Source organism: Corvus brachyrhynchos, unplaced genomic scaffold (genome assembly GCF_000691975.1).
Source record: "Corvus brachyrhynchos isolate BGI_N302 unplaced genomic scaffold, ASM69197v1 scaffold136, whole genome shotgun sequence".
Lineage (NCBI taxonomy): Eukaryota > Metazoa > Chordata > Aves > Passeriformes > Corvidae > Corvus > Corvus brachyrhynchos.
Window position 1 is genome coordinate 1,459,838 of NW_008239080.1, and position 26,926 is coordinate 1,486,763.

Here is a 26,926-nt window from a genome sequence, read left to right on the forward strand (position 1 = left end):
TTTTGTTTTGTTTTTGTTTGTTTGTTTGTTTGTTTTTTGTTGTTGTTGTTTGTTTGTTTTGTTTTGTTCTCCCCCTCGCAGATAACCCAGACGGGAATCGAGGTAAGTGCGAGAGAGGGGACGGAGCTCGGGGTGCTGGTGCAGAGGGACCGAAGGCTGCTCTGCCGTGCCCTGGCACCCACCGCCGGAGGGTGTTTGTCCCACTGTCCCCCCCAGTAGCTGTGGGTGACGCTGCAGAGGCGAGCTGGCCGCGGGGCGGTGGTACCGTGTGTGTGCCTACCTGGTGAGCACAGGGCAGGTGACATCGGCCGCGCTTGAGCTCCAGATACAACTACCGCTGGACGAAATATTTCTGGGAAGTCTGGTGTGTGGAGGAAAAGTGTCCAGAGCAGCAGTGCTGTGGGGAGCGAGGGACCAGGCTTAGGGCTCGGGGCAGCCTCCTGCTCACAGAGCCCCGTAATGGGGCCGCGGGCCGAGCTCGCTCCAAGAACAGAGCCCCCCATTATAGGCTCGGAGACCTGTAACAGCCTTTCCCCGAGTTTCCACAGGCTGGCGGCGCCTGCTGCCTCCCCTCGGGAGCCTGGTGCTTTGAGAAAGTGCCTCTGTAGATGTTAATGTAATCCTGAGGAACCAGGATTACATTAACAGGGAAAACTGCTGAGCCTGTCAGTGAAGCAGGGAAAGGGTTGTTTTAAATTTTCTTTGCTAGTATGAACTCTTAGGAAGATTGTTTCCTTTGTGTTGGCTGAATGAGTAATTAGTGTAGTGAATTTCGGTGTTTGATTCTCAAAGATCACTTTTATTTCTGCCATCCTGTCATTGCCATGCGGCATTCAGAACCTGCTGGGTGGGGAGTGGAGGCCACCTGGCCCTGCCAGCACTGTGGGCACTGAAGAGTGGCTGGGCCCAGGGAGGGGGGTTTAACACCTTCCCCATTCCCTTGGTGAGGGCAGTGTTGCCAGTCCTCACAGTGACAGTCAAAATAGGATATAGGGCCTGTGATACACATGGGGTGAGGATGCAGCTCCTTCTCACAGCTGTGACCTCCTGACTAACCCATAGCCTCTAACTGTGCTGGTCCCCCAGACTGGCTTGTGACTTGCCAGGCTCTAATTGCTCCTTTTTTTTACTCCTTGTCAGAGAGGTCCCCCTGGTCCACCAGGCCCCCCAGGTCCACCAGGGCCACCAGGAGTTCCCGGTATTGATGGCATTGATGTAAGTGTTTCCCATGGCCTGCCTAGGAAAGAGGAAATGCCTTGAGGTGTGTCTGTGTTGTCTGTCAGCATTTGATCCTGAGGATCTTGAATTTGGCTGCAGATACATGAAGGAAATGATGGGTCTCATACTCTGTAGTGGGCTGAAGTGAGAGCAGAAAGCAGCTTTTTCAGATTGTCTTTGGTATAGAAAACTCAGGATTATTTATTTTATGTAATCAGCATCATATGCTGTGATTATCTGCCATAATGGGGTGTAGGGGTTTTATAAATTTAGTCTCAAAAGGGATTACGTAGAATCACTCGTACTAAATCATGGTAAGGACTTTTGGCGTTATTCCTGATAGGAGCTACTACGTGTGTTCCCTTGATTCCTGTCAAAGTTTCTGTGATGATTTATGTTAGCCTGTAATAGAAATGATATAGATTTAATATTAATTTGTACAATAAGAGTCAGTTCAGGGTTATTTCTGATAATCTGTAAATCAGTGATTTTCATGAAGGACGATTGTTGTAGTTCTGACTAATACCTTCCTTTTCATATCTTGGTAGGGGGAGAGAGGCCCGAAGGGCCCCCCTGGTCCACCGGTAAGTGATTTCAGCTACTTTGCATTTGCTTCTGTGGGAGAAGAAGTTTTGAGTTTTGTTTCTGCTCCCCTCTGTGAAACATACTTAACTGTCCCTTTAAATCTTGTAGGGTCCAGATGGGGATGCAGGCAAACCAGGATCCCCTGGGCTGCCTGGAGAGCCAGGAGCTGATGTGAGTACACTTGATTTTCTAGAATTTTCTTTATTTTTTTCTTTTTTCTTTTTTTTTCTTTTTTTTCCAAGAGTAAATAAATAAAGCACAAGGGCTGTCGGTGCTGCCACCTGGCCCTGGAGAGGGCGCTGGGCAGCGGTCTGAGGGAGGACTCGTGCTGCCGCCTCTGGAAGCCACCTCTGGTTGCAGGGCAGGGCAGCAAGGGCATGAGGAGGGTCTGCTGATGCATCTTCCTGTCCCGTGGAAAATAATAGAGAAGATCAAAATTCCAACATCATCTACTGTTGATGGCCTGTTAGGTCATACCTCCTGAATAAATTTGTAGTGATAAAAATGCCTTCAAACATTTTTGGGAAACTTCGTATTTCTCTCTCTTGAGACCACTGTTAGAAAGCATTTCTTGTTATGAATCAAGATTGTTGCATTAGTACTTAGATGTTATGCCAGGAGGTAGGCAATTTTATGTTTAATTTGCATAAGCTTTTAAAATTTTAAATATTTAAAATATCAAAAATGAAGATTATATGCAATAAACCAGTGTATCGGGGGTATTGCAAATTATATAAATGAAAAAGCCTAGTATCTATTTAAGGTTGCAATGCTGTTAGAGGTTAATATTTAATTTGCTTTTGGGAAGAGATTTAGTGGACATGGAGTTGGAAGAGTCTTCAATTAAACTGCTCAAATGTCGTATCTGTAAGAGGAAATGGGCTTTGTGAGTGACGTCTCATACCACTTCACTTTTTCCTAGAAACCATACAGGCCCACAAACCATCTGTACAGGTCAACACCCTATAAGCAGCTCTTTAAAAATCATTGCGTCTTAAAATTTTCATTTAGGGCATAGTTCTATTTTCCTTGCCAAAATTCATGGGCACACAATCATGTGAAACAGAATGCACTAAACTCAGGTCAGCTTTTGGTATCTGTTCACACTTGTATATTTCCTCATATTAATGGATGAGTGAAAATGTAATACTAGAGTACAGTCTTTTGAAATATTGAACCTTTTTCATTTTCCCTTGAGGAAAAACCGTGAGACCTTATTGTACTTTTACTGTGCCTTCAACTTTTAATTGGGGTTTTAGATGTATAATGCCTTCTGTGTTTAATTGGTGAGGCAGTTCTGATTTTTCAATCTCATTTTATTTCAAAAATTATTTCAGTGTCGGGTTTAATAGACTGTGAAAAGGTACTGTACAGTAATTACTTGTAATGATCATGTAAGGTTTCAAAATCAAATTGTCGGAACAATTGTGTGAACACTGAATTGCTGGAAATGTACCAAAAAAAGTGGAAGTGTACCAAAAAAATGAAAGTATTAGATAAACATAAAAGAAAAGCATTTATCTGGAATAATAAAAAAAAAAGCGTTAATATCTGGAAATTTCTAAGCCATATAAGCTGACTATAAAATTGGAAACAAAAGGAAAAATACGAACTCAAAATAAATTCCTGGCTATAATATCATGATTGGTTTTTAATTTTAGTCAGATAGACAAGTTCAGAGGGTAAATTTAAATCCAGCCTGGCAGCTTTGTGGGGTTTTGTTTGTTTGTGTTTTTTTGTTGTTGTTGTCAATGAAACTTTTATTTGAAATGGACAACACTGACAGTTTTTGTTTTTAACCTTAGCCATGAAATAAATTCATCAATCTCCCGTTAAGAGGAAATAAGATCATGTGAGATCACATGTTTAATTTGTGATTTAACTGAGTAATTCTTGGAGATACATAGCACAGGTGCTGATGTTTGTCACCAGAAGCTAGTACTTTGAACTTGTACAGTTCTATCTGTACATGTAAATAAATATTTTGCTTGCAAGTCTCCTGCAGTTACTAATTTCATTTCATAGCTTCATTCCTCTGTGTTTTATAATGTTTTCTGTTGTGATTAAGAAAAACGCATAACCCTTGCATTAACATTGTATACCTTACTTCCAAAGGGATTCACTGGACCTGATGGCTCACGTGGAGCCCCAGGACCAAAAGGACAGAAGGTAGGAACAAAATTATGCATGAAATGATGGATTTTTTTAAAGCAGCATTTTTGTTTTTTCTATACGACAAATAAGATGCTGCAGCCTTTCTTAAAGTCTTAAAATATCTATAGAATACTTATGTACTGGGCCCTTTTCACACAGTACAAAGAAGCTTCCATTCCCACAACCAGCAGTAAGGAATGGTGGCTGGCATTACATTGTTGAGATAAAGGTTGAGCATCTTCACTAATGGTAAGGCCCTTTCCATCTTGTATTACAATTGTGTCATTGTCATATTCAGAGGGAACCAGAACAGTGAAACCTGACTTCATCATCAATCAAACAAATGAAATATAAATCAAAAGTCAGCGAAACAAGCATGCTTGAATTTTTGGGTTGGGGGAATAAAAGGCCTGAGGCTGCATCTTTTTAATACTGAGAAAGTCTTTCCTTTCTATCAAGTCTTACTGAAACCAGCATAGCATTAATGAAGTGAATAATACTTGCAGACTATGCCCACTAAATGATACCCTCCAAAAGGTGAGAGAACATCTTCCTGTATATTGTTTACAAAACTTGATATTCATGCCTCTTAAAAACTCATTTTTTATCTTTTAAAGGGGGAGCCAGGACTTCCAGGTGCTCGTGGACTTCCAGTAAGTAATGCATTTAGTACACGAGGAGGATTTTTGTGCCTTAAATATTAATATGAAGGCTTCTTACCATTAAATGTAGGGAAGAAAAATGCCAAAGTATTTCTGAGGTTTCAAAGAACTCGTAAGTTACGAAAGTAGTACTTTAAGGAACCTCTTTACCTTTATATCTAAGTGTACAAATATTACTGAAAGATTATGTTTGGTTTGTATGCTGCAGAAAAGAAAGGAGCACGTGTGATGTGGTCCCAAGTTTTGGACTTACACCTTTGGACTTATACATTCTTTTCCATCTCTTTGTGAAAATGCTGTGGAGATGAGAGAGCCCATGTTTCATTTGCATATAGTAGTCTACAGTTATTCCTGTTTTCAGCTTCTTGCCGTGTGTTTAAATGGCATCACTGAAGTGTAAATTCTGTGAGACTCCTTGTGCTGCTTTGCTGCTCTGTATGGAAACAAGACAGAGCATGAGAAAGGACATGCAAAGAGTAATGTTCCAATTGGCATGAAGATGGACTTAACAACCATTTTAGGGGCTGAAAATAATCGTGAATTTTAGGAGTTTTGCAAGTTGAAGACGTCAATGATTGTTGGCATGTAGAAATTTAGCTTAGGAAAAAACCCCAAGGAAGATGAGTGATGGAACAAGATGACTAGCAGAAATTATAATAAGGCTGCATATAATTAAAATTTAATTTAAAAATATATTCAGTTTGGAGAAATTATTTAAATTAAATAGAAGAGGTATTGTATTCCAGTATAACACTCCTTGTGTATTTGTATTTTTGACCTTGTCCTATTAACTCTCAGTAAATTTATATTAAACAATTACTTTGCTATTTGGCCAGAGAGAAAATGATAAAGTTATTCTTGAAGGTATGGCATTATAGACATGTTCAAACTCAAGATGAATCACTTTGTGGATTTAATTTCTTAATAAACCACTTTAATTTTCATGGATGCTGATTCTTACATGAAAATTTGGAAAATAGGTAATACTTTTATAGTGGCTGGCTGGTCTGTAGGCTCAATATATGAGCTAAATTTAGTCACAAAAAATGGCAGAACTGAGGTAGGATCTAGGTAGACTGAAACTCCTACATTATTCTGTTAGAGGCTTGAGGTGTGCTTTTTGTTTTGTTTTGTTGTTTTTTTGTTGGCTTGGTTTTTTTTGCTGTCAACTAGATGGGGAAATAATTTCTGGGTTGTCTGCAATGCATTTTATAACATCTAGCTGCAAAGAAGAAGTAGTTAAACTCTGTCAGGTGTATTTACTGAGATGATATGGGAAAAAATGATTAGATGGATGGAGCTCCTCTCCTATGAGGAAAGGCTGAGAAAACTGGGATTGTTTTGCCTGGAAAAGACATGTCTTAGAGGTGACCTAATTGCAGCCTTCCAGTACCTGAAGGGACCTTACATGAGAGCTGAAGAGGGACTTTTTACAAGGGCATGTGGTGGCAGGACAGGGGGAAATGGCTTCAAACTGGAAGAGAGTAGGTTTAGATTAGATGTTAGTAAGAAATTCTTTGCTGTGAGGGTGGTGAGGCACTGGAACGTTGCCCAGAGAAGATTTGCATGCCCCATCCTTGGAAGTGTTTAAGGCCAAGTTGGATGGGGGTCTGAGCAACCTGGGCTAATGGAAGGTGTCCCTATGCATGGCAATTGGAGCTAGGTGATCTTTAAGTTCCCTTCCAAATCAAGCCATTGTGTGATTCTATGATAGCAAAAAATGGGGAAATAAAACTGAATTACTGAAATATTTGGTCAAAGTACTGTGGTATTTTAGCCTGTCAACTGAAATAAAAACTGAGTTGGGGAAAACATACATGATTTTAGCTCACCATTTACAGAATAATGCAAGAATGATTAATTTAAGACCCTCCAGAATAAGTGGGTGCACAAAACATGTATAAAGAGGGTTAATTCATTTTAGAGGTAGAGACTTTAATTTGGGAAAGCAGGAAATGGAACCAACTTGTCAAGGTAGAATGCTGGTTCTTTTCAGAGCAGCAGGAGTTTTGTTACCATATTTTGAGACTGTAAAAGCAGTAAATCTGATAAGATTTTGGACCATTGTTCAAAGCTGAGTGATTTTTGTTTGCCCTGAGACTTTCAGTCTTAAGGTGATAACGCTTCAGTGAACCTCAGTAGGGATTGCCTTTGGAGTTGTTCTGTCTCTGCTTAATAAGCAACTGCTTTTTCAGGTGAATCTGCAGGAATATTTATAATGAGGAAATGAAATTTCCAATTTATTTAAAAGAGAAAAGATGGATATACTTAGTCACCTTGTGTCATTACCCTTGTACTTTTTAAGATTAATCCTTAGACCTCACATGTTAGGAGGAAGCCTAGTGATTGATTTTGTAGCTCCACAGTTGTTAACCCATACATGCTGAATCCCTATGCAGAGATTAATGCTCAAAACAAATCTCTTAGGAAAGCCTGTATAAATGCAATTTTCTATCTGATAAATGGCTGTATGCTATTGAAGAAATCATGCAGCTACTGAAAGATTCTCAAAAATGGCCAGCACTGGTCATCTTAGCTTTAGTGAGATTATACCTGCTAACTAAACCCACAAAAACAAAAACCCAAACCAAAACAACAAGAAACTCCACAATCCCCAATCCCCACCAAAACAAACATCCTCCTCCCCCCCACCCCCTGTAAAACCCCAACAAAACCCACCTACCCTGAAAACAAAAAGAAACAAAAAAGAAGTAGAAATGGTAGTGCTGGGGTGTGCTGGTTCTGATTTTCAGATTCAGAGAATTTTGGAGAAGCTCTTACTACAAATGTGAAGTAATGGGGCTGTTTAACCTTTGCAGTTCTTCAGTTTGATCCATGAAACCTCATTTACTAGAAACATAGTGAGCACAATTATGACTCTGCATACTAGCTACATGATTAATTGAGTGCTTAGGTGTAATTATGCACTGCTTTGAATACTGTCAGTGGCTTTTTGCAAGTGGAGTAGTCCCTGGATGGTTATCCAAAGACTTCATTTCTCACAGAACGTCTTGCTTAAGTTATTAAAATGCTCAATGCAAACAGAAAACCAAAAGGCTTGGATACAACACTAATTAGTTTTAAATTATTATCACTTTTTTCCATGTTTATCCAGTGGCATTTATCAGCCAAATTAGGACTTGCGGGTATCTTCAAGCGTGAATGTTAAGGACATAAAGTTTTATATACAGCATTTGCTTCTCTGCTTCTGTCACCTTTTCTTCCCCAGAATGTACCCTGACAATCTTCAGTTATCATCTTAAGTTTCCCCTTTTTTGTATTTTTTTTGCTGCTTCATCATTTTGTTTTAATTTATTCCCTTTGTCTCATCTGTTTGGTGGATAATCTTCCAAATGACAGGTTACAAAGTTCTTAGAATTACTCTGATTAATTCAAGTAATTTTTTTATGCAAGTAATTTTAATATGCTGATGTCTCTGGCCTGGTCCTAGTAGATGGACCTGGGGCTGCTACATTTAAGTGCATGTAATGCACCCTTCAGTCCATTCTCTCCTTTAGTTCCCTCTACCTCTTCCGTGAACTGATATATTGTTAGTAGTTTACACATCTGGCATATGGGGAGGATTGTGTGTATTTAGTGACAGAGAATGTGAAAATATTTTAAGGTCTACTAAAACACAGCATCCAGCACAGCGTACTCTTAAAAATACTGGAGTCTCCGTGGTGGATGGCAGGAGTACTTACCAGATCTAGGGGCAGGTGTCTCTAAGGCAGGGGATTACAGACTCTGCATTGCTGCCCAAGCCTGTGCACTCGATGTGCTCTGTGGGTCAGATGAGTGCCTCCAAAGCAGGCAGCAAGCACCTGGGCAGGTAAGGCTGCAGTCCCAGGCTGTGTGGAGAGGCTTTCCCTTTACACAGACAGAGGAAGGAGTGTGGACAGCTGCTTGGGACCAGGAACTGCTCTGTGTACGTCCTTACTGTCAATTGGCCTGGAGCTCTCAGCTTTGCAACTTGGTCTGCTTGTAGAGAGTTCATGGCCAGAAGGATGGAGCATCTGTGTGAGGGGGAGGCATTGATTGCTGGGACAGAATCCCTGCTTTTTGCAGTCTTAATTTAGGAAGGTGAGGGGATGCAGTGGAATGGTCAGAGGAGGGGACAGCTGCCTCCTGGGCTGCTGTGTGGGCTGGGTACCTCAGCTGTAGCTGCTTCTTTTGGTGTTGTTGACCTTCCCTGCCACTGTTAGGGGGTGCGTTAGGAAGGGGTACTCCAATGAGAACCTTCAAGCAGGTGGTTTCCTCCTTTCAGAGGCAGGTGATACTATAATTAGATATTATTGAATATGTGATGCAGTGAAAGTTTGATTTGTATAGTCAAACGTAGATACGTATAATATCATGAATTGTAGCAAGGAAGTGTGAAGCAATAGAAAAGGGATTATGTAGGTTATGCAAGCTTACTTTCTGCTGTGTATTAAATGGTTAAAATGGAATGATTCTGATGAATGCTTGAAAATTTGCCTGCGTTATACAGACTTTTCTAAACAGCCCTACAAATACAACCCTGGATTGATATTCTGTGGCTTTTTAACTCACATTCAGCCCAGGTGCCTTATTACATCAAATCTCCTGCATGTTTAAGTGTATTTGGGATTTTTATTTTAGCGTTTCATACATATCACTGATGCTATTCTCTGTAAAATTTTCCATTTGCTTTAACAATGCAAGACTGAGGGATCTGTTTTCTTAGAGGGAGTGTATCATCCGAACAGGCAGAAACACATTTGTATCTTGGACACTTCTCGTTAAAATGATTCAGAACAATACTGATGGAAAATGTAAACAGGAGAAGTTTGGTGTTCTTTCTGATTACCAAAACCCCTAAGTTTAATGGATTTAGGCCTCAGAGAAGCACTGGGGGAAAAAAGTTATCTTTTGTTATAAATTCAAATGTACCTTTAGAAGGAAATTATTATGGCATAGATATGTTTATCATGGTACTTGATAATTATCTAAACACAAAGCCTTTAATGTCTTCATTCCTTTGTGGAAGTATCTTTGTTTATAAATACATGTAATGATACTGCAAGGCAAGTTAATCAGAAATTTAATTTTCTCTACAGATACTGATTATCTAATAATAAAATTGATTTTTAACAGTAGTTAAACAAGTTTTGAAAGTTATTTTGCAGAATCAGATGAGGGTTTTTTTACACCTTTTTTGTCCCAAATACTCTATTATTGGAAAACAGCTTAACTAAGTTTGGAACCCTCCCCATATTTCTGACCTTTTTTTCATATTTCACAGGGCAAGGGGCTTCTTGGACCACCTGTAAGTATCAATTTTACAATTCATAAGTACACTGTTCAATGAATCTGTTTGAATATTTAATAAAGCTATTATACTATAATTAAAAGTAATTCAGTAAAAAAAGAGAGTTTTAATCTTTACATTCTATGTCTATTATGTATGTTCTCTTCAGCTACCACTGAGGTTGTGTAGGTCTGTGGTATATGGGGCAAGAATATTGGTGTCTGAAGGCATAGTTTGTGAGAATTACATGTTCTCAATCCTTGGATGTTTGTTACATAGGTATTACATGGCATAAAAATACTATTTACCTTGGCTGTTGTAGGGTCCAGCAGGTGCAGCAGGACTTCCCGGAGAAGTAGGTCGTGCTGGTCCACCTGTAAGTACTACTGTGTTTGCTGAAGATGTAGGTTTATTCAACTGCTAGAAGGTACTTAAAGAAAAAGTGGTTATCTAAATACTATTTGGGCTATCACAGCATTTTCAAATGGTTTTTTCCTGAGCAGTGATCACTGATAGAAGAAGGATTATGTTTGAAGCTCATCAGAAATAAAAACAATGAATAGCACAAACTCAGGGCCACCTGTCAGATTAGAATTAAATGTTTCATGGAGTGTCCCATACTCTTCTTATTCAAGGAAAGCTGAAATCAAAAAGCAGCCCTGCCAGAAATATAGGAAATGTAAACCTTAACTACTCAAACTACTGATTTTTATTTGCATATCAGTGAACATGGCCATTCAGTACTTCTTCTTGGTCTCATTTTAAATGTGGCTCCATCTATTGACCTTACTGCAGAACTGTGCACTCAGTTCCACCACACTGTCTTATTTTGACGCCACACTTTACTGAAATGGAAGTAGATACCAACTGGTATTTTTCTACTTGAAATCTGAAAAAGCATTAAACTTTTGTTTAATAAAACCTACTTTTTAATGCAATTATATAAATTAATTTTAAAAGAATATTAAAAATTGCCAATTTGTTTCAGAAGATGAGCCGTCTACCTCACTGTCTTGTTTGTAGGAGGGGCAAAAATGGATACCTAGGGAAGTGTACGGGCTATTTGTAAAATGGCATTTTTCTGTCGTACTGTCACAAATTCTGGCAGTTAGTTGGTAGTTCAGAGACTGCCTGAATCAGAAATTGCATCCATGATGCCTTTTCTAAAGCTGCATGTGAACCATTAACGCAGTTGGTCTCTGAATCTGTTTACATCCCAAGCCTCCATAACACATTGTAATAATGAGTCCCACAATGTAATTATGCATTGCATGGAAAGGAATGGCTCTATAGCTCATGCATTTTGAGAATTAATGAATAATTTTTCTATATTCATCTTCTTAACTGCATTTATGACTTAATAAAATGTAAAAAATACTATTGAAATGACAATATTAAGTTCAAAAGTGGTCTCTGCCCAATTACTAGATCTATTTTAATTAAAAACATTCAGAAAAAATAATTTCCAGAGGTTCCACATAACCTATGGGAGCACTCAGCATCAAAATTTCACAAAACTGGGAAAAATTCTAACTTGGTAAATTCTTCTTGTGCTCTGAAAAAATGGATTTCCCCCTCTCTCCACTTTGGGCACTTTTGCCATTTACTAGTATTCTTTTCATTCATAACTTAATAGCAGTTATAGAGGAGGAGTGCATAGATGATCCTGTGGTCAGGTGTTTCAGCTTTCTAAAGCAGGTGAAAATGTTTTGGTTTTCTTGTAGCTCCTATTTCACAACATGGCTGCTGTTCTACTAAAAAAAATGGTTCTCCCATTCTGTTATGGGGGCCGTGTTGTGTGTTGATGTTTGAAATGCCTACCTAGTCTGTCCTTCTGCAGCCTCTTAATTTCTCACTGTTGTTGTGTGGTCTGAATATGTGCCTACTGGTTGTCATTATTACTATCAGTCAACTAAATTATTTTACCCTTTTTAAGGGAGATCCAGGAAAAAGAGGGCCACCAGGGCTACCAGGACCTCCAGGTCCTCCAGTAAGTGATTATGTTTAATATGTGCTTACATCTGAATTTTGTGTTGTTGCTGCTTGAACGAAGGTTCTCCCCAAGCTCTACAGCTGAATGCTGACCTTGGGATTTCAGAAGGATTTTGATCTTCCATTTAGAAAGCAATTTTCTGCTCTTTATGGTTTTAAAAAGATAGTTTGAAATGCAAACCGTCTAACTTCTCTCATGGTGCCTTCCCATTTCTGTAAACTGCAAATACACAGGTTTTAAATTTCCCTGTGAATCATAGTACTGTAAATGTAGTCTTTGTTGGGCTTCACTGGTGTTACTTCAGTAGAGGCAGGCTTTTCTCTGTTAGGAGAAGAAAAAATTAATATTTGTCTCATGAGACAGAAATATGTGCTTCCAGGTGGGTTGAGTTCTAATGTCTTTCTTCAATCGAATCTGCTACATGCAAGGAATAGAAGAAAGATTTATAGCAGTGCTTTGCCTCTCCAGGAGAATGTCTACCTTTTCTTAACCTCTTGGGAGGAGGAATGTGTGTTATGCCTTTGTCTTGTGGCAATTTACCTGCCCAGAGAGATAAAATGGAGAGTTTGGCAGACACATCTCAGTCTGAGTGCAGGGAAATGCAAACTGCTGGGAAAGGTGCCATGCTAATGTCTTTTTAAAATCTGTACTGTTCTTCTGCTGGGAATCTCCTCCTCCCCACTCTTTAGGGACAGACCCTAAATACCTACGCTTTATTTATGCCATGTTTCTTGTTTTCATGAAAGTTGCCAGAGAATTGGCAGAGGCATTTTAAAAAACATGAATGGTAAATTGGAGAAGAGTAGTTTGGAAACAAGTGGAAATGAGTTCTCAGTAATGGCATGTAGTGCTTCTATTCCTTAAAGTTTTGTCCTTTTTAGGTTTCTAAAGTGCCACAGTCCCACTCCAGTTGATGACATTATGGACCCAAATACTCCTGGCTTTTAAAAAATCCTTCTGTATATAAGGAGACCATTCTTTAAGGAGCTCATTCCTTAAACTCTCCTGTGCTTTCCTCTGAAACAGTGTGCTTCCTCCCACAGGGCTTCAGAGAACCCAGCTGCTGCTGTGAAATAATCTTTCTCCCTGTTGTGCCTCATAAGCCTCTTGTTAGCTTCCATCAAGTATTTGATTTAATATGGGAGAGGGCCTTCCCCCCACTGTGTCCATCTCATTGTACACTGATGTCTAGTTTATTGCAACTGTCATCTACCAATACTTTTGAGAAGACTGCTTTCTCTGTAAAAACAATTTTCTCTGTAAAGACCTGAATATTTTGCTGAATGGCACTAAGTTATTCTCATTATAGAAATTGTCTTGGGCTCTGTAGGAAATTAATGGGGTTTGAACATATTTGTTCTATATTTACCAGAAGATATATTTGAGGTAGTTTAAAAAGCAAGAGAAATATTTTGGGGTTTTTTGAAAAGCTGATTTAAGTTAGAGGACAGGACCTGCAGTCCTACAGCAAAATCCTATGGTTTAAGTGCTCTTCATGTGAGAGATCCTTTGGTTGATTGTATTTCTGATTCCGGGTTTAGATAGTAGTTTTGTCTAATGACTGTATCGCCTAACGAGTCATGTCTGGTTATTGCTCTATTGCTGACTTTGATTAATTTAATTTAATTTAGGGAACTATCGGCCTGCAAGATGGTGACCTGTTGGTAAGATTATTGTCCTTGTTTTTGTTTCTTTTTAAGTAATCTCAGGCAATCTTATTCAGCCTATATGGTAATAACTATGTGAATGCTTTTCCAGTGTCCCAGTGCTTGTCCACCTGGCCGTCCAGGACATGCTGGCTTAATGGGTATGAAGGTAAGAGAACTTGTTTGTTCCAGCATTCCTTCCAGAAATGCTGTCTCAAGGCACGGGGGAGGGTAGTTAATTACTGACTAGAAAAAGGGCTTTTCACCCTTAATTTCAAAAAAGATTGCATCAGTGCGGTTGCTTATGGTTATTCAACTGTTGACTGCCAAGATAATTTCTTGTTGTTGAAATCTCTTGCTACTCCTCTAATCTTCACGGTAAAATTTATGTGTGGTCCTGAGAAGATTACATTATGTGAAAGATTGCTTCATTCACTTCCTGGGTCATTTGTGGTCTGACTCCAGAAACTCTAAATATTCCCCCAGATTCTTAATCTTTTTGATTACTTTTTCTCTTCCTGGGAGACGTGTAACATACTAAATTGAAATTAACATATTTTGAAGTCTCATTTTAGCTAAGATTTTTTAAATATATTCTTTGCTGGTTTCTAGAAATACTGTTGGCCTGAGGAAATTTTTATGGGATAACATAAGAAGAAATACTGACCTGCCTAGAAATGCAGCCTTGTTAGATCCAGAAGCAGATATTTTGAGCATGGTACTTGATATGTAGTGTTTCCTAGACAGGTGAGGAAGCAGTAGTGAATAGGAGTTGGGAGGGACCAGCAAGACAGCTCTCAGCAGTCCATGTCTGTTTTGGAAAACTGTATTTTAATTCTGAATAGTCTCTATTTATTTATTTATTTATTTATTTTGGTTTTTCTTTTTAAATTTAGGGGCAAAAAGGTTCAAAAGGAGAGTCTGGTGAACCAGGAAAACAAGGTTATAAGGTAACATTAAAAAAGAGGATAAAACTGCTGTTGTTTTTAGCAAATTAATAATAGTGTAGCCTTGCCTTCAAAAACAGTATTATATTTTAAGTATTAATTGTTTTAACAAAATACATGAAGTATGTACATGTTATAGTACTACATATCATACTGCTCCACAGTAAACAAAGGCACATCTCTATTCTTTATTCACCTGTACTATGTAATTATTATGATGCACAAGTCATACTCCTCTTGCTTTTTATTTTGATTGTTCAATTTAATTATTATAGAACTTACAGGAAAAATTAAAGCTAAGTTTATTAACTGAAAAACTTTCAAACATTTAAATGAGGAATAATTCCTTGAATTTACCAAGTTAGCTGTTCTGCAGCACAGATGAGTAGTTACATGAAGAATGAGAGGGAAAAGGGACATTTGAGAGGGAAAGGACACGGTATAAGTTCATAAGCAGAGGCCAAGTCTGATTCACTTTGAAAACTGAAATGTTAACTCTCTTAAGGTGTTTGATTTGAATTACCCTTGTTATATAACCTCGTTAATATTGAAATATTTGCAAGAAAATTTCAGATTTGCACTGCCTTGGTCCATGCTTCAATGTTGCAGGAAAAAACGTTAGAGAAAACTTTTTGCACTTTTAGTCTGGAAGAACAAGAAATCATAGAATGTTGAGAGGTTGGAATAGACTTTAAAGATCATCTAATCCCAATCCCTCTGCCATGGGAAGGGACACCTCCACTAGACCAGGTTGCTTAAGGCCTAATCCAGGCTGACCTTGAACACTGCCAGGGTTGGGGCATCCACAACTGCCCTGGGCAATCTGTTACCGTGTCTCACTACCCTCACAATTAAGAATTTCTTCCTAATAGCTAACTTAATTTCCCCTCTTGCAGTTTGTACCCTTTATTCCTTGTCCTATCACTACAGTTCCTGACAAAATCCTGAAGAGATTGATGTCAAGAAAAAATGGAATGACAGATTAAGAGTAAAATATCATTATTCTTTATACTGAGGTTTCTTTGAAATTACCCTTTTGACTAATAATTGAATGGAGTGTGAACGAATATCTGTCTGGGGAAGTGGTGTGACCTCATCTGGATTTCTTTCAAGCATGACATGATGACAGAAAACATTAAATAGTAAATGCACCTCATACAGAGCAATATGCATGGTACAGATTGGCTACAGGTGTATTCCTTTTGCTTTCCCAGGGTGAAGAAGGGGACCAAGGACCCAGTGGTGAAGTGGGAGCTCAAGGCCCTCCAGTAAAGTATTTCCTTTTAAAGTGTTACTCATTTGCTTCACAATGACATATCTTTTTTTATTATTGTAAGGAAAAAGATACTATAAAACTTCCATGCACCTTTCTCTTTATTCTGCCATATTGTCTATGAATGAAAGTAGAATTATTTAAGTCCCTCCCATTATTGCTTTGCACAAAGCTCCACATAGTTCTATGGAAAGGCTAACTTTAAAAACTCTTTCATGTCCTGAATTTTGTGTTGTGCTTATATTGTGAAAACAGTTGGGTTATTTTTTTCTTGGCCTTCCTTTTCATAATTTTTATGACTCTGACTTCATCCTTGAAAAGGACCTGTTTGTTTGAAACAGAGTCAACTGTGAAATTCAGATTTAGCTACGATTTGAGGATGAACTGGCAACCACTGAAGAATACGGGGTTTTTCCTGAAGTTTTTTTCCTTTTGTCTTACAGAAGAAGTATCCCTCAATCATACCTAGTTATTTTCTTGTTCTGATTTACTGCACTTACTTCTGACACATACCTCCTCAGCTTGTTCCCTGTGAGGAGCTCTTATGGTTACCGTGGCTGAAAAGGGCTAGGGAACAGAATAAAGGGGTCATTCTAAGTAGGAGAAACATGCGTAACACCTTTAATTTCTATGGTTTATTTTCTGATGAGATCTCATGTTTTTTTCTTAGGTGTAAAAGTATTTATTTAATGCCATTGGTGTCCCGATGTGATATTATACAGGAGCTTACCTTAACACACGTGACATCTAAATGCTAAATTCCAAATTTTCTATGAATATGAACATAAAACAACACAAAGCTCTGGATTATGACTAGAAAAAGATAAAGAACAGACTAAGTAAAGGAAAGGGTGAATTCCTTCTGATGCTTGATCCTGAAAAAGTATCCCTGAGGTCCTGCTGCAGACAAAGTACTTGTGTAAGAGGCAGCTTCTCTTGTCTGAAAGGCCTGTGGGGACCAATTCATTTTATTAATTTTGGTAAAGTTCCTCAGGCACTGTGAAATAACACAGTAGAATTAAAAACCCATTAAAGATTGACTTTTCTTCAGTTTTGTTTTTTGTTTTAATGTGTTACTCATAACATTTCACTGTATCACCAGTTGGTCACCTTACAAATAAACTCTAAAAATTTTTTTTTCTATTAAAATTTAGCTTTCATAATATGCAGAAAGTGATATCAGATAGATAACCCATGTGAAAAAGAACAGACAATGCTTTAGAGGCACAGATGGAGAGCCTGTAGACTCTGTTGTATCTTATATGTTCCATTCATAAATGAATGAAAGGGGTTAAGTATCCAGTCTCCACTACAGCACCTGCAATCCAACCAATGTATTGTATTGACAAAAAGATTTGCACAAGATAGCCACCCCTGGGGGAGGTGTTGTTTTCAATAGAAAGTATTGGATACCACAGCGTGCCTACTTCCAACTTAGTAGCAAGATTAAACTGTGGTAGAAGCAGGATTAAACTGTGTTCATCTCCCATGTGGGGCTGCTGTAGTCATTGTTGCATTATCATGATTTTCCTCACCTTTTGGGCTGACAAGGCTTCAGATGTTCTGTGCAAGATTCCATCTAACTTTGTGATGATAGTTAGGATACATCCTGCTGCGCTAGGGTGTCTACTCAGTTTAGCCTCTTGTGTGGTGGACATAAAAGCTTAGCACTTGCGCTCCCAAAAACCTTGCCCTATTTTATCTGCATCCAATCCCCCACTTAAGGCAACTTGCCACTTTTGCAAATTTGGCCCTCACATGTTCCTTTCACACAAGCTGCAGGTGAGAATGCTTCAACTCTGTGGTAGCCAAGATGGAAAAACAGTGCAGTTTTTTTTGTCCTTACGGTGTATTTGTGGTTTTATAATACAGCCTGATAGTTTTGTTATTTTTTTAAAAGTTCTAAAATTAGTAAAATATCAAATGACTATATAAATTAAGAATTCTAATGCAGTAGTAGTTGGATTTCTCCTTTAATACTAAGAAAATAGTAAAATAATCATAAAGAAAGGGTGTAGAACCCTTGAGTCCTCTGTCTGAAAGCTAGGACAGTCCAGATCAGAAGAATTAAGCGTAATTTGAATATACTTTTCTATTTCAGGGCATTCTAGGTATCAGAGGTATAACTGGCATAATGGGACCTAAAGGTACCAAAGTGAGTATTAACCTTTCTTTCTATAAAATGGCCTGTATTAAAGAAAATGTACACCTCTGAATATTTAAAAAGCTTATTTAAACTTCTTTATTTCCCCTTTATTTTCTCTCTCCTGCCAGCTGTATTTCCACAGCTACTGTACTTCTTGTTAGGAAGAAAGGTAGCTCAGTCCTTCTAATTGATGAAGGACACTCTTCACTCCTTTTCCCCAGTCCTTGTATTTATGGTAGTTTTGCATGTATGCAAGTCTGTAGTTAGCAAGATAACAAGTTATAACAATTATGAACTATAGCACATTTTAATTAAACCTAAAATCTATTAAGTAGTCCCTCCTGCGATTTTTATCTTCTTAAAGCCTTTTACTTCCATCATCATCCCAGTTTTTGTCAGGAGTTTTTATTGAGAGTTTGTTCTTTTTTCCATTCTTTCTGTCTTTAACATCTCTGTGTCTTAAATTGCTGCCAGTCAAAACTGGCTGTTACATTTCTAGTTTTGTGATCTTGCTAAATCTATATGGTAAAAATTTCTGAAAGGAATAGAATGAAGAAATCCTGCCATTGTCTCCTTCTCCAGAAGTCAAATCACATAAATCTTGTGATCATATGTCTTTGGAGACAACATCAAATTTCTCCTGATTATGAATCTTCTAATGAATGATCCTTCCTAACCTCTCGGACATGCTTGCTAAGTTATTACTATCTTACTTCACTTTCCTGGCCTTTTTGTGTTCTAATTTTTTGTAGTTATTTGCCTACATTTTCTGTAATGTTTTGTCTACTTGAAATATTTACCACATCTGTTTGACAAAGGAGTTCCATATTCCCTCTCAATCTTTTTTAAAACCATTTTTTTATCTACATTTACATTTATTTCCAGGTAGTGATTGCATTGTTTCCTTGAAACATATGTGATAGAAATAGCTGCACTGCACTTGATGATTTCTCTGCATATTTTGATGTTACTCTATTATGCGATGAAGGATATAGTATTATTAAAGAAGACACAGAGATTTTTTGAAGCAGCATGTGAAGGTCTACCTCCTTCCTAGAATTTTTAGAGAATGAACTGAATGTTGTTTTTTGACTAATATTTTTTCATAGTTAAGATATATTTGTTTTATATCTCCATTAAAAAAAACAAGATAGATGAAGAAAATTTTATCTCTTTTTTTTTTTTTTTTAATTGGAGCTATAACCCCCCCCCTCATCTGTAGAGAGTTTACAGCTCTTAGCAAAGCAGGACACATAAGTTGTTAGTTCTCCAGCAGTTCACTTTAATATCCTGTGTTACCTATTTGTTTTGTAGGGAGCTCGTGGTCTTGATGGTGATCCTGGTCCCCAAGGTCTTCCTGGTGCACCTGTAAGTAGAGTGTAGGTTATCCAAACACTTCCCAGTTAGTGAAACTTCGTGGCTGTGAATCGAAAAAACCTCTGATTAATCCAATTCTATTGATTCCCCACAGGTGAATAAATGATATTACAGTGATATCAAGTCTGTAATGTCTTAATGTTCCCAAAGAATTTGAGGTAGATGAACCCATTTTAACTTCTTAGTATGTTATGGTTACCTCTTCCTTCTGAGTCCTCCTGTGCATTAGGGTGGCTTGGAATTTTTCAGGTATCAAACTGGAACAAAACCTGTACAGGGCAATTTGTACAATTTGTGTTGGAGGTTTTTATTGTGTGTGTGTTTTGTTTGTTTGGGGTTTTTTTGGTTTGTTTGTTAGTTTGTTTTTTTAAATTCTTCCTTGCTCTCTGCTTCCATAGCTGGAATTTGTGCTTGGAATAGCCAGTAACTGTGTTAAACAAACAAGTGCAACATCCTTTGCTTAGACACTCCCGAAATCCCAGGTGATGGCTTGAGCTCTGTTTTTAAAAATATATCTGTCAGCTGCAGTTTTAAGAAACTGCATTTTTAAATATAGTGTGATTTTGAGACTTTCACCAAATGTGAGTTGTACTTGTTGATTTTCTGAGAGCTTTAGCTAAAAAACACGAGGAAGTTTATTCTGGTTTTATTTCTAAAACTTATTTTTTTTCCGACAGGGGGATCAAGGACAGAGAGGTCCACTAGGAGAGACAGGTCCAAAGGGAGAAAGGGTGAGCGCAGACAAATTTTGACTCCTGTTGACTTGCAAACATTAGTTACTTAATAGCATATAAACAGTGCATAACTGGTACTCTCAAAATAATGTATATCTGAATGAGTATGCATTGACATTCTTTTAATCTGTCATTTCATTGTCTTCAGCTGCATTTTTAAAAATTGTTATTATTTTTAGGGTCCTCAAGGTACAAGAGGAATAAATGGCCTCCCTGGGCCTAAAGGAGAGCCTGTATGTATATTTAATTTCTTTATTTGCTTCATATGATGTTAATTTGTATATTAGTGCTTGGGCAAAATCTCTTCAAAGTTACATTAATTTCTGTTTTCTTTTTTCTAGGGCTTACCAGGAGTTGATGGCCGTGAAGGAATCCCTGGAATGCCTGGAGCTAAAGTAAGGCACAGTTGGCATATGTCTGCACTTTGGTAGTGCCCTAGATTTGTTCACTCATTTGTGGCTGCTGCTTGTGGCTTTATGCACATTATTAGGGTAATTTAATTAACATTCCTATACTGTAGATCGAAAAGTATGTCAACTCTGTGTTCCAGAAATAAAATATTCCCTCGTGTTTGATTTGAATAAATTACAACTTAAAATGTTTTACAGGGTGAACCAGGAAAACCTGGAGCTCCAGGTGATATAGGGCTCCAAGGATTGCCAGTAAGTATCAAGTATTTTACCTTTGAATGATAGGCTTAGTTCAAATCATAGAAAGGCTGTGTATAGGTTAATTTGAATCTGATATTGGAGTAATTCAAGTGTAAATCTAAGCAAAAGGCCCAGGGCAGAGTATGTGTAATGCAAGGGGAAATTCTGCTATGTGTATGCAAAACCTTTGCACAAAAGCCTAGATCTCCTTATGATGCCATTGTGAGGAACTTGGCCTCACAAAACCTTTGTGGCCAGGATGTGACTGTCCTAGTGATTCTCCTATCTGAGACCCCGTGGATACTATGGTGTGACTCCACAATTAGGGCTGGTCTCATTGTATTGACTATGGCCAAACTATTCCTAGGCTGAGCAGGAAAAGCTGAGCTGCTAGTCTGGCATGCCTTACACGAACCATCATCCTTTGATACTCTGCTGGCTCAGAACATCTGGAATGTGTCACGGTCATGCTTCTTTCTGTGGGTGGGTTGGAGGTCTCTGGTGTATCCCCTGTGGTGAACTTGCAGGGAATCAGTAGTGCTTTATGGGCCCTTTCAGAAGGTAATCCTTGTGCATTAACTGAGTTTGGAAGCTGTGCCAATTGTCACAGGCTAAATAAAACCTCTTTAAAACACTTTGCTATAGGACTAATTGCTGTGAGGAATAGTGAAGGAGATGTTTTAAAACAGAACTGGACATAATAAATTTGTAATACTAAATGAACTCAAGCTTGAAGATAGTTTGGTAAAAGCATACTTGCTATGAGCTGTTGCAGAGAAGTGAGGAGGGAATGAAAAGTGTCCAGTGGCATCTGTTAAAATCTGCACCTCCAGTCTCAGCACACTGGGACAAGCATGTCTTTCTAGTCTAAGACAGAAAGAGTCACAACATCTCACTTATCCATGCTCCTTTTGCAATTTGTGAAGTAAGAATAATACTCCTTATCTGTTACTTTGTAAACAGAAAGAATTCAAACTTGGTCCCTTATTGAGTGAAAGTGCTTCAGTGTCAAGTAAAAGGATTAGAAATACTCAAGCACAAGAAGGATGTTGTTTTAACACCATTTCCAAACCCCTTAACCACAAACAAACGTAAATTTTTTTTTCTTTCAGGGTTTACCAGGCTCTCCAGGTATGAAAGGTATTCCTGGCCCAAAGGTAAAACATCTTGAGTATTGTCTTTCTTATACCACTGTATTTGTGCTTATCAAGTTCTAAAGTATTCAATGAAATTGTACTTTCTCTTGTGTTAAGAGACAAGCCTTAGGAATTAAATATCTTTTTTTATCAACTTTGGCCTGTGCATTTTCATGATTCTTGTGCTACATGACATGGTTTTCATTATTCTAGGCATTAAATAATACCTAAAAAAGGCCATTCCTTCTAAACTTGTGGAAATCATTGCTAGAGGAAGCTTGTGATGTGCCTACCTCACTAGTGCTTGAAATGAATGATCTTGTAATAAGATAGTATTTCTAGCCACCCTAAGCTGATTCAATCACAGAGGTTATTACCTCTATTTAGGTAGCACCAAATTGCAGCATCAATTCCAATCTAGTTTAAAAAGTTGTTGTAAGATTGAGACTGTGGAATGTTTCAGACAATGATGTTTGAGTTTAGTTGCAAGTAATTGAAAAAGAAAACTAGACTGAGACAAGATTTTTGTCTGAAATTACATGGAGTGATATTGCCTTCTGTGATTTGAAAGCAGCAATCAAATCTATTTGGGATTTGTCAGCACACAAACAGCAAAGGAACTGAAATCTGACTTTTGAAAAATTAGATAGAAGGGTTTGGTCAAAGTTAAAAGAACACCAAAAGTAAGGCCGAAGTTAAAAAATTGACACAGGCTGATTTTTTTTAGACCTTGTTGCTTTCCTTGTTTTAATTTTTTATTTTAAAATGGAATAGCAAACCATTGGCTCAGCTAATATTTTTCATCTTTTGTCCAACAGGGTAATAGAGGTCCTCCTGGGGTGCCAGGGTTAATGGGAAATCCTGGTAAACAGGTAAAACCATTAATCTTATACAAAAGATCTAGAACAATGTGTAAAAAAACCACTTTTCAAATTTGTTGCATTTCAAATTTGTTCCCCAAAACAGGGTCAACAGGGCCCAGAGGGAGAAGCAGGTCCAACAGGACCCCGGGGACCACCAGTAAGTATGGAATAAATCTCTAACTGAGTGTATGTAAAATTACAGTATCTCAATATAGGGTTGCTGAAGCTAGCCACAAGGTAAAGTTATTATTTATTAGAAGTTCTAATTTTTGAGGTAATTAATAGTTCTTTATCTTCTTTACCAAGAGGATGTGCATCATCGCATAGAGAAATACAGTCCTATTATATATCCAATAATGTCCTATGATTGTTTCTGGCTTTGGTGGAAAGTTAAATTTTTAACCTTTGCTTATATTCTTCTTGTCTTTGCATTTAAATATGCTGAGTAAAAGCCAAAACAGAGGGGATAAGTGTGGTTTGTGACAAAAAGCTGGAACCAAACTCCTGTTCTTTGACTGCAACACTCTGGTTGGCATTATGAACGCAGATATAGTGGTGTGAAGAATAGAATTTATCTTTAACTGGAAACACTGATGCTGTAATTTCTTTCCCTGGAGATTTTCCTTAACACTAGAAAGATTTGGAAGACTGGAGAAATTGCTGCTGGGCAGGTAGATTGTTGCAGGAAATAAATCTGCTAAGAAAAGTGAACTAATGGCGTCTGTAAAGGCTCAGTTTTGAAGACAAAGGACAGCTGGATTCTGGAGAGTGTTGGGTACTGCTTTCTGATTCTCTCTAGAGGGGACCTGACATGGTTTGAAGCTGCATAAGGCTGATTTAATTTCCCTTTGCTGTTAATCATTCTGGATGGAGGGGGATGAGAGGCTCAGTGATTTGAAGAAAATTTTCATGTACAAATAGTCACTCTGATGACATTAACCAGGCTCCAGGCTCTGTAAGCAATTGCCTTTTCAGGCTTCCCTCTTGCCACTGATACCCTAGGGATAGTTTCCTGGAATTTTCTGAGCTTCTGCTGTATTACAGTGGTACAAGTTTTGCTCATGCAGTTGTAGGGTTATTCTCATATGGGGTATAGTGAACTACTGTCTGTGATGTACTTGTAAGGGTCAGGAATATCTTCTGTGAATTAGCTGCTTAGACATATGCCAGCAGTCAGCCAAGTAACAGATTCCATTTTCTTCTGGTTTTTTTTCTGTGGTTTGTGCTATCATGGGCTAGATACATTAATTCATCAGATAACATTTATTTTGGGCAATCTTTGCATGACTACTGTGTCCACAGCTGCCTAAGGGTGATACAAAAAGGGGATTATGGGAGTATTTACTAGGATGGATTACAGCTCTCTTCAGCCTCCCAAATACCCAACTTGCAAACATGTATTTTTGTTCTTTGTCTTTAAAATTGTTGGGTACACTAGAAAAAGTTTTCAGCCCTGTTCTTGGACTCATACTTGTGACAGGAACAGGAATTCTAATTGAATCAGACCAAAGTAATTGCCCACTCTGATAATGCACTGTAATCTGCTGAACTATTCTTTTAATCCTTTCAATGTGAACATGAATTTACAAAATCAGCAGTCCATAGAACAGGGGTTGACACATGAGGTTAATTATTAGTAACCCTGTAGATGGACAAAAATACTTAATGCAGATTAAATACAGTGATTTTTCCTTTTATCACTCTAGAGACCAGCAAGGCACCTGGATTCCTTGCCTTTATTTTCTGTGTTTAAAAAGTGCACTCATTTTGGAAAACATGTAAACATTAGAATCAAAGTTTAGAAAAAGAAAGCTTTTAGTCAATGAGTCATGAAGAAAGGAAGCAAATTATTGATTATAAAGTAAGTTTGTATGTGGTACAGCAAACAGTAATCTACTTCTCATCTGTAGTTCCCTTAAAGCTCTAAAGAGCCTTGGATAATAACTATGTTGGCTCCCATCATCTTGAGACTACAGGCAGCATACGACTGGAATAAATCTCTTTTTTTTTTTTTTTTGAGGAACACTTTACTTCTACACCAAAAATGGGGGTGATGAGGGTTTTTCTGTGTAGGAAGGACACGGGGTTGAACTACTGAGCTTCAGAGACCTTTGGTCTAAGCTAAGTCGATATTTATTTCCAGGGGAGAATAAAGAGTGTTTTCTCTTTCTTCTGCAGCATGTACATGTAGCAGATACATTTGAACTTCAGCTTTTTGGATTCTGCCCTAGGAAAAAAAAGTAATCTGCTGGTTAAATAATTCTGTGTGCCATGATTGTCAAACTTCTAAAACTAGACAATTTGGCAATAAGTCGAGAAAAGCAGCTATAATTCAATTATAATCGTTCTAAAGAGAATTTTTCTTTTTTTTTTTTTCCTTTACTCTTTTGAAATTTTCTCACAGCTTTAATACTTGCTTGTTCTTGACCAAAGTTACAAAACCAAACACTTTCAAAGCCTGAGAAATTTATGGTTACTATTCAGGTATTTTTCTTGGCCTATTTCTTCTTATTTTGAATTACCCACTTTAGTACTCACTTCAGTTCTTTCCCCTTTACCCCTTTTTTCTATTTCATTCTTGCTGCAGAAGACTCAGGTAGAAGTCAAGAGGGGTTGGGCTTATTCCTTGGAGAAAGAAAAAACCTTGATATTTTGCGGGATAAGGGGAATTTCAGTCCCTTAATATATTGGTTGCACAGCAACAGCCACGTGAGATCCTCTTCACTTCCCTATTTCATTTACCTGTTCTTTATGTTGTGACTGGGTAAGACAGCACGGCTGGTAACTCCAGGAGGGCCAGAACTCCAGAGGAAAGGAAATCTAGTGAAGGTTTGTTGGGGTATAACAAGGCTGGCTCTGCTAATTTAGCCAGCAGGCTGGTATTTCATTAGGGAAAACCAACATGCCTACATTTGTGTTATATTTAAAAACTACATGGCTTTTCAGCTTTATCTACTTGCAAAAGACATTTTTTGAGAGAAATTTTTCACTTCAACTAGTGTGTAGTTTTTTTAAAAGTTACACAAGGGAGCACTATCATCAGTGGCTCTGTGAGACAAATACTACTTCTGTACTGTTTGCCAAATAACTTGTAGAGTCCTCTGGCATAAAGCATGTTATTTCAGTGTATTTTTATTGTTAAACAACTATTGGAATATAGTTGGAAAGATATTGTTGCTAAACAGCAGATTCAAATTTTGGCCTTTTGTGAGTCTCTAAACATTTACAGTTTCACAGGGAAGGTACTAAATATTTGAAAACAAGACTGCTAGCTCTAATTAAAAACTCATGGCAAACTCGTGCATTAGGAGACTTTTTTTCCTCTCCTCTGGCAAATATCCCTAGGAGACACTGGCTTTAGAAAGTGTCATTTTAGTCTGTTATTGTTTTTCCTTAAAAAACTTCCACTGGCATGTGAGTGTGTAGGGGAATAAAACAACTTTTACTATTCATGTGTTCATTAAACCAGAAAAACAACTGGACCAACTTGGAAATTTTGCCTTTCATTTCTAAATGAAACATATTCTCCACCCCACTCTAATTGTTTCGTTGGTTAACCTTATGTTTGCTTCACATTAGTCTAACCGATCCAAGTAATGACCAAACTCATTTGTGATTTAAACCTTTCTAAGTCAGTCATCATGGCAGGTGGCCCAAAGGAAGGAATTCTCAAATATGGAAATGTCATTCCTAATGAGTGGAATTTAGTCATGCTCCCTAAGCTGCTTAACCATTTTCTTTCATATTTCCTGAGATTTAGTAATCTAATTTAGTGTCTGCAAAAATACTGACCCCTGCCTCTGCTTTTTCATCCCTTGCTTTTCTTCAGCTGTTTAACCTGTAGATTGCTAACATTTGGAGAGCCTGCATTGCACCCTGTGGTTTTGCAGAGAGCTTGTAATATTGAAGTAATCACTTAAAGCTCCATACTATCAAATTGAGCAAACTTGATGTATATGCAGGCCAGCATTTGTATGTGTTGTTTTGTAATTAGGAAGTAATACTTGTTTTCCCAACATTAGCAAGAGAGTCTAAATATCTGGCTGCCTAAGATTTGATACCATAGACCCTCTGAGAGGCTTCTGAGGTGAGCTGGTCTGTTGGGCTGACTTCCTCTCTGGAAGTGCCTTTGTCTCACTGTAAAGGGGAAACCTGGACAGTACCTTGGATTTAGTACTCGGATGTCACACAGCCCAAAGTTAGAGGAGAATGCTGTTTTCGGCATCTTAAATTACTTTCAGGTAAATAATTTTCTGGTCTTTAAAGATGT

The 26,926-nt window shown here is 38.0% G+C and overlaps 1 protein-coding gene across 1 annotated transcript in view; it reads left to right on the forward strand.

Annotated features, from left to right (window-relative positions):
* The window catches only part of COL9A1 (collagen type IX alpha 1 chain), a 66,780-nt gene that overhangs the window by 16,887 nt on the left and 22,967 nt on the right, over positions 1 to 26,926 (forward strand). The window contains exons 7-28 of the mRNA XM_008637620.2: positions 82 to 102; positions 1,141 to 1,215; positions 1,767 to 1,802; positions 1,912 to 1,974; positions 3,919 to 3,972; positions 4,575 to 4,610; positions 9,886 to 9,909; positions 10,214 to 10,267; positions 11,828 to 11,881; positions 13,516 to 13,548; positions 13,643 to 13,699; positions 14,427 to 14,480; positions 15,692 to 15,745; positions 17,852 to 17,905; positions 19,211 to 19,264; positions 19,951 to 20,004; positions 20,187 to 20,240; positions 20,349 to 20,402; positions 20,616 to 20,669; positions 21,770 to 21,814; positions 22,612 to 22,665; positions 22,760 to 22,813. Of these exons, the coding sequence (XP_008635842.1) occupies positions 82 to 102; positions 1,141 to 1,215; positions 1,767 to 1,802; positions 1,912 to 1,974; positions 3,919 to 3,972; positions 4,575 to 4,610; positions 9,886 to 9,909; positions 10,214 to 10,267; positions 11,828 to 11,881; positions 13,516 to 13,548; positions 13,643 to 13,699; positions 14,427 to 14,480; positions 15,692 to 15,745; positions 17,852 to 17,905; positions 19,211 to 19,264; positions 19,951 to 20,004; positions 20,187 to 20,240; positions 20,349 to 20,402; positions 20,616 to 20,669; positions 21,770 to 21,814; positions 22,612 to 22,665; positions 22,760 to 22,813 (1,092 nt within the window). The remainder of the gene's footprint in view (positions 1 to 81; positions 103 to 1,140; positions 1,216 to 1,766; positions 1,803 to 1,911; positions 1,975 to 3,918; positions 3,973 to 4,574; positions 4,611 to 9,885; positions 9,910 to 10,213; positions 10,268 to 11,827; positions 11,882 to 13,515; positions 13,549 to 13,642; positions 13,700 to 14,426; positions 14,481 to 15,691; positions 15,746 to 17,851; positions 17,906 to 19,210; positions 19,265 to 19,950; positions 20,005 to 20,186; positions 20,241 to 20,348; positions 20,403 to 20,615; positions 20,670 to 21,769; positions 21,815 to 22,611; positions 22,666 to 22,759; positions 22,814 to 26,926) is intronic.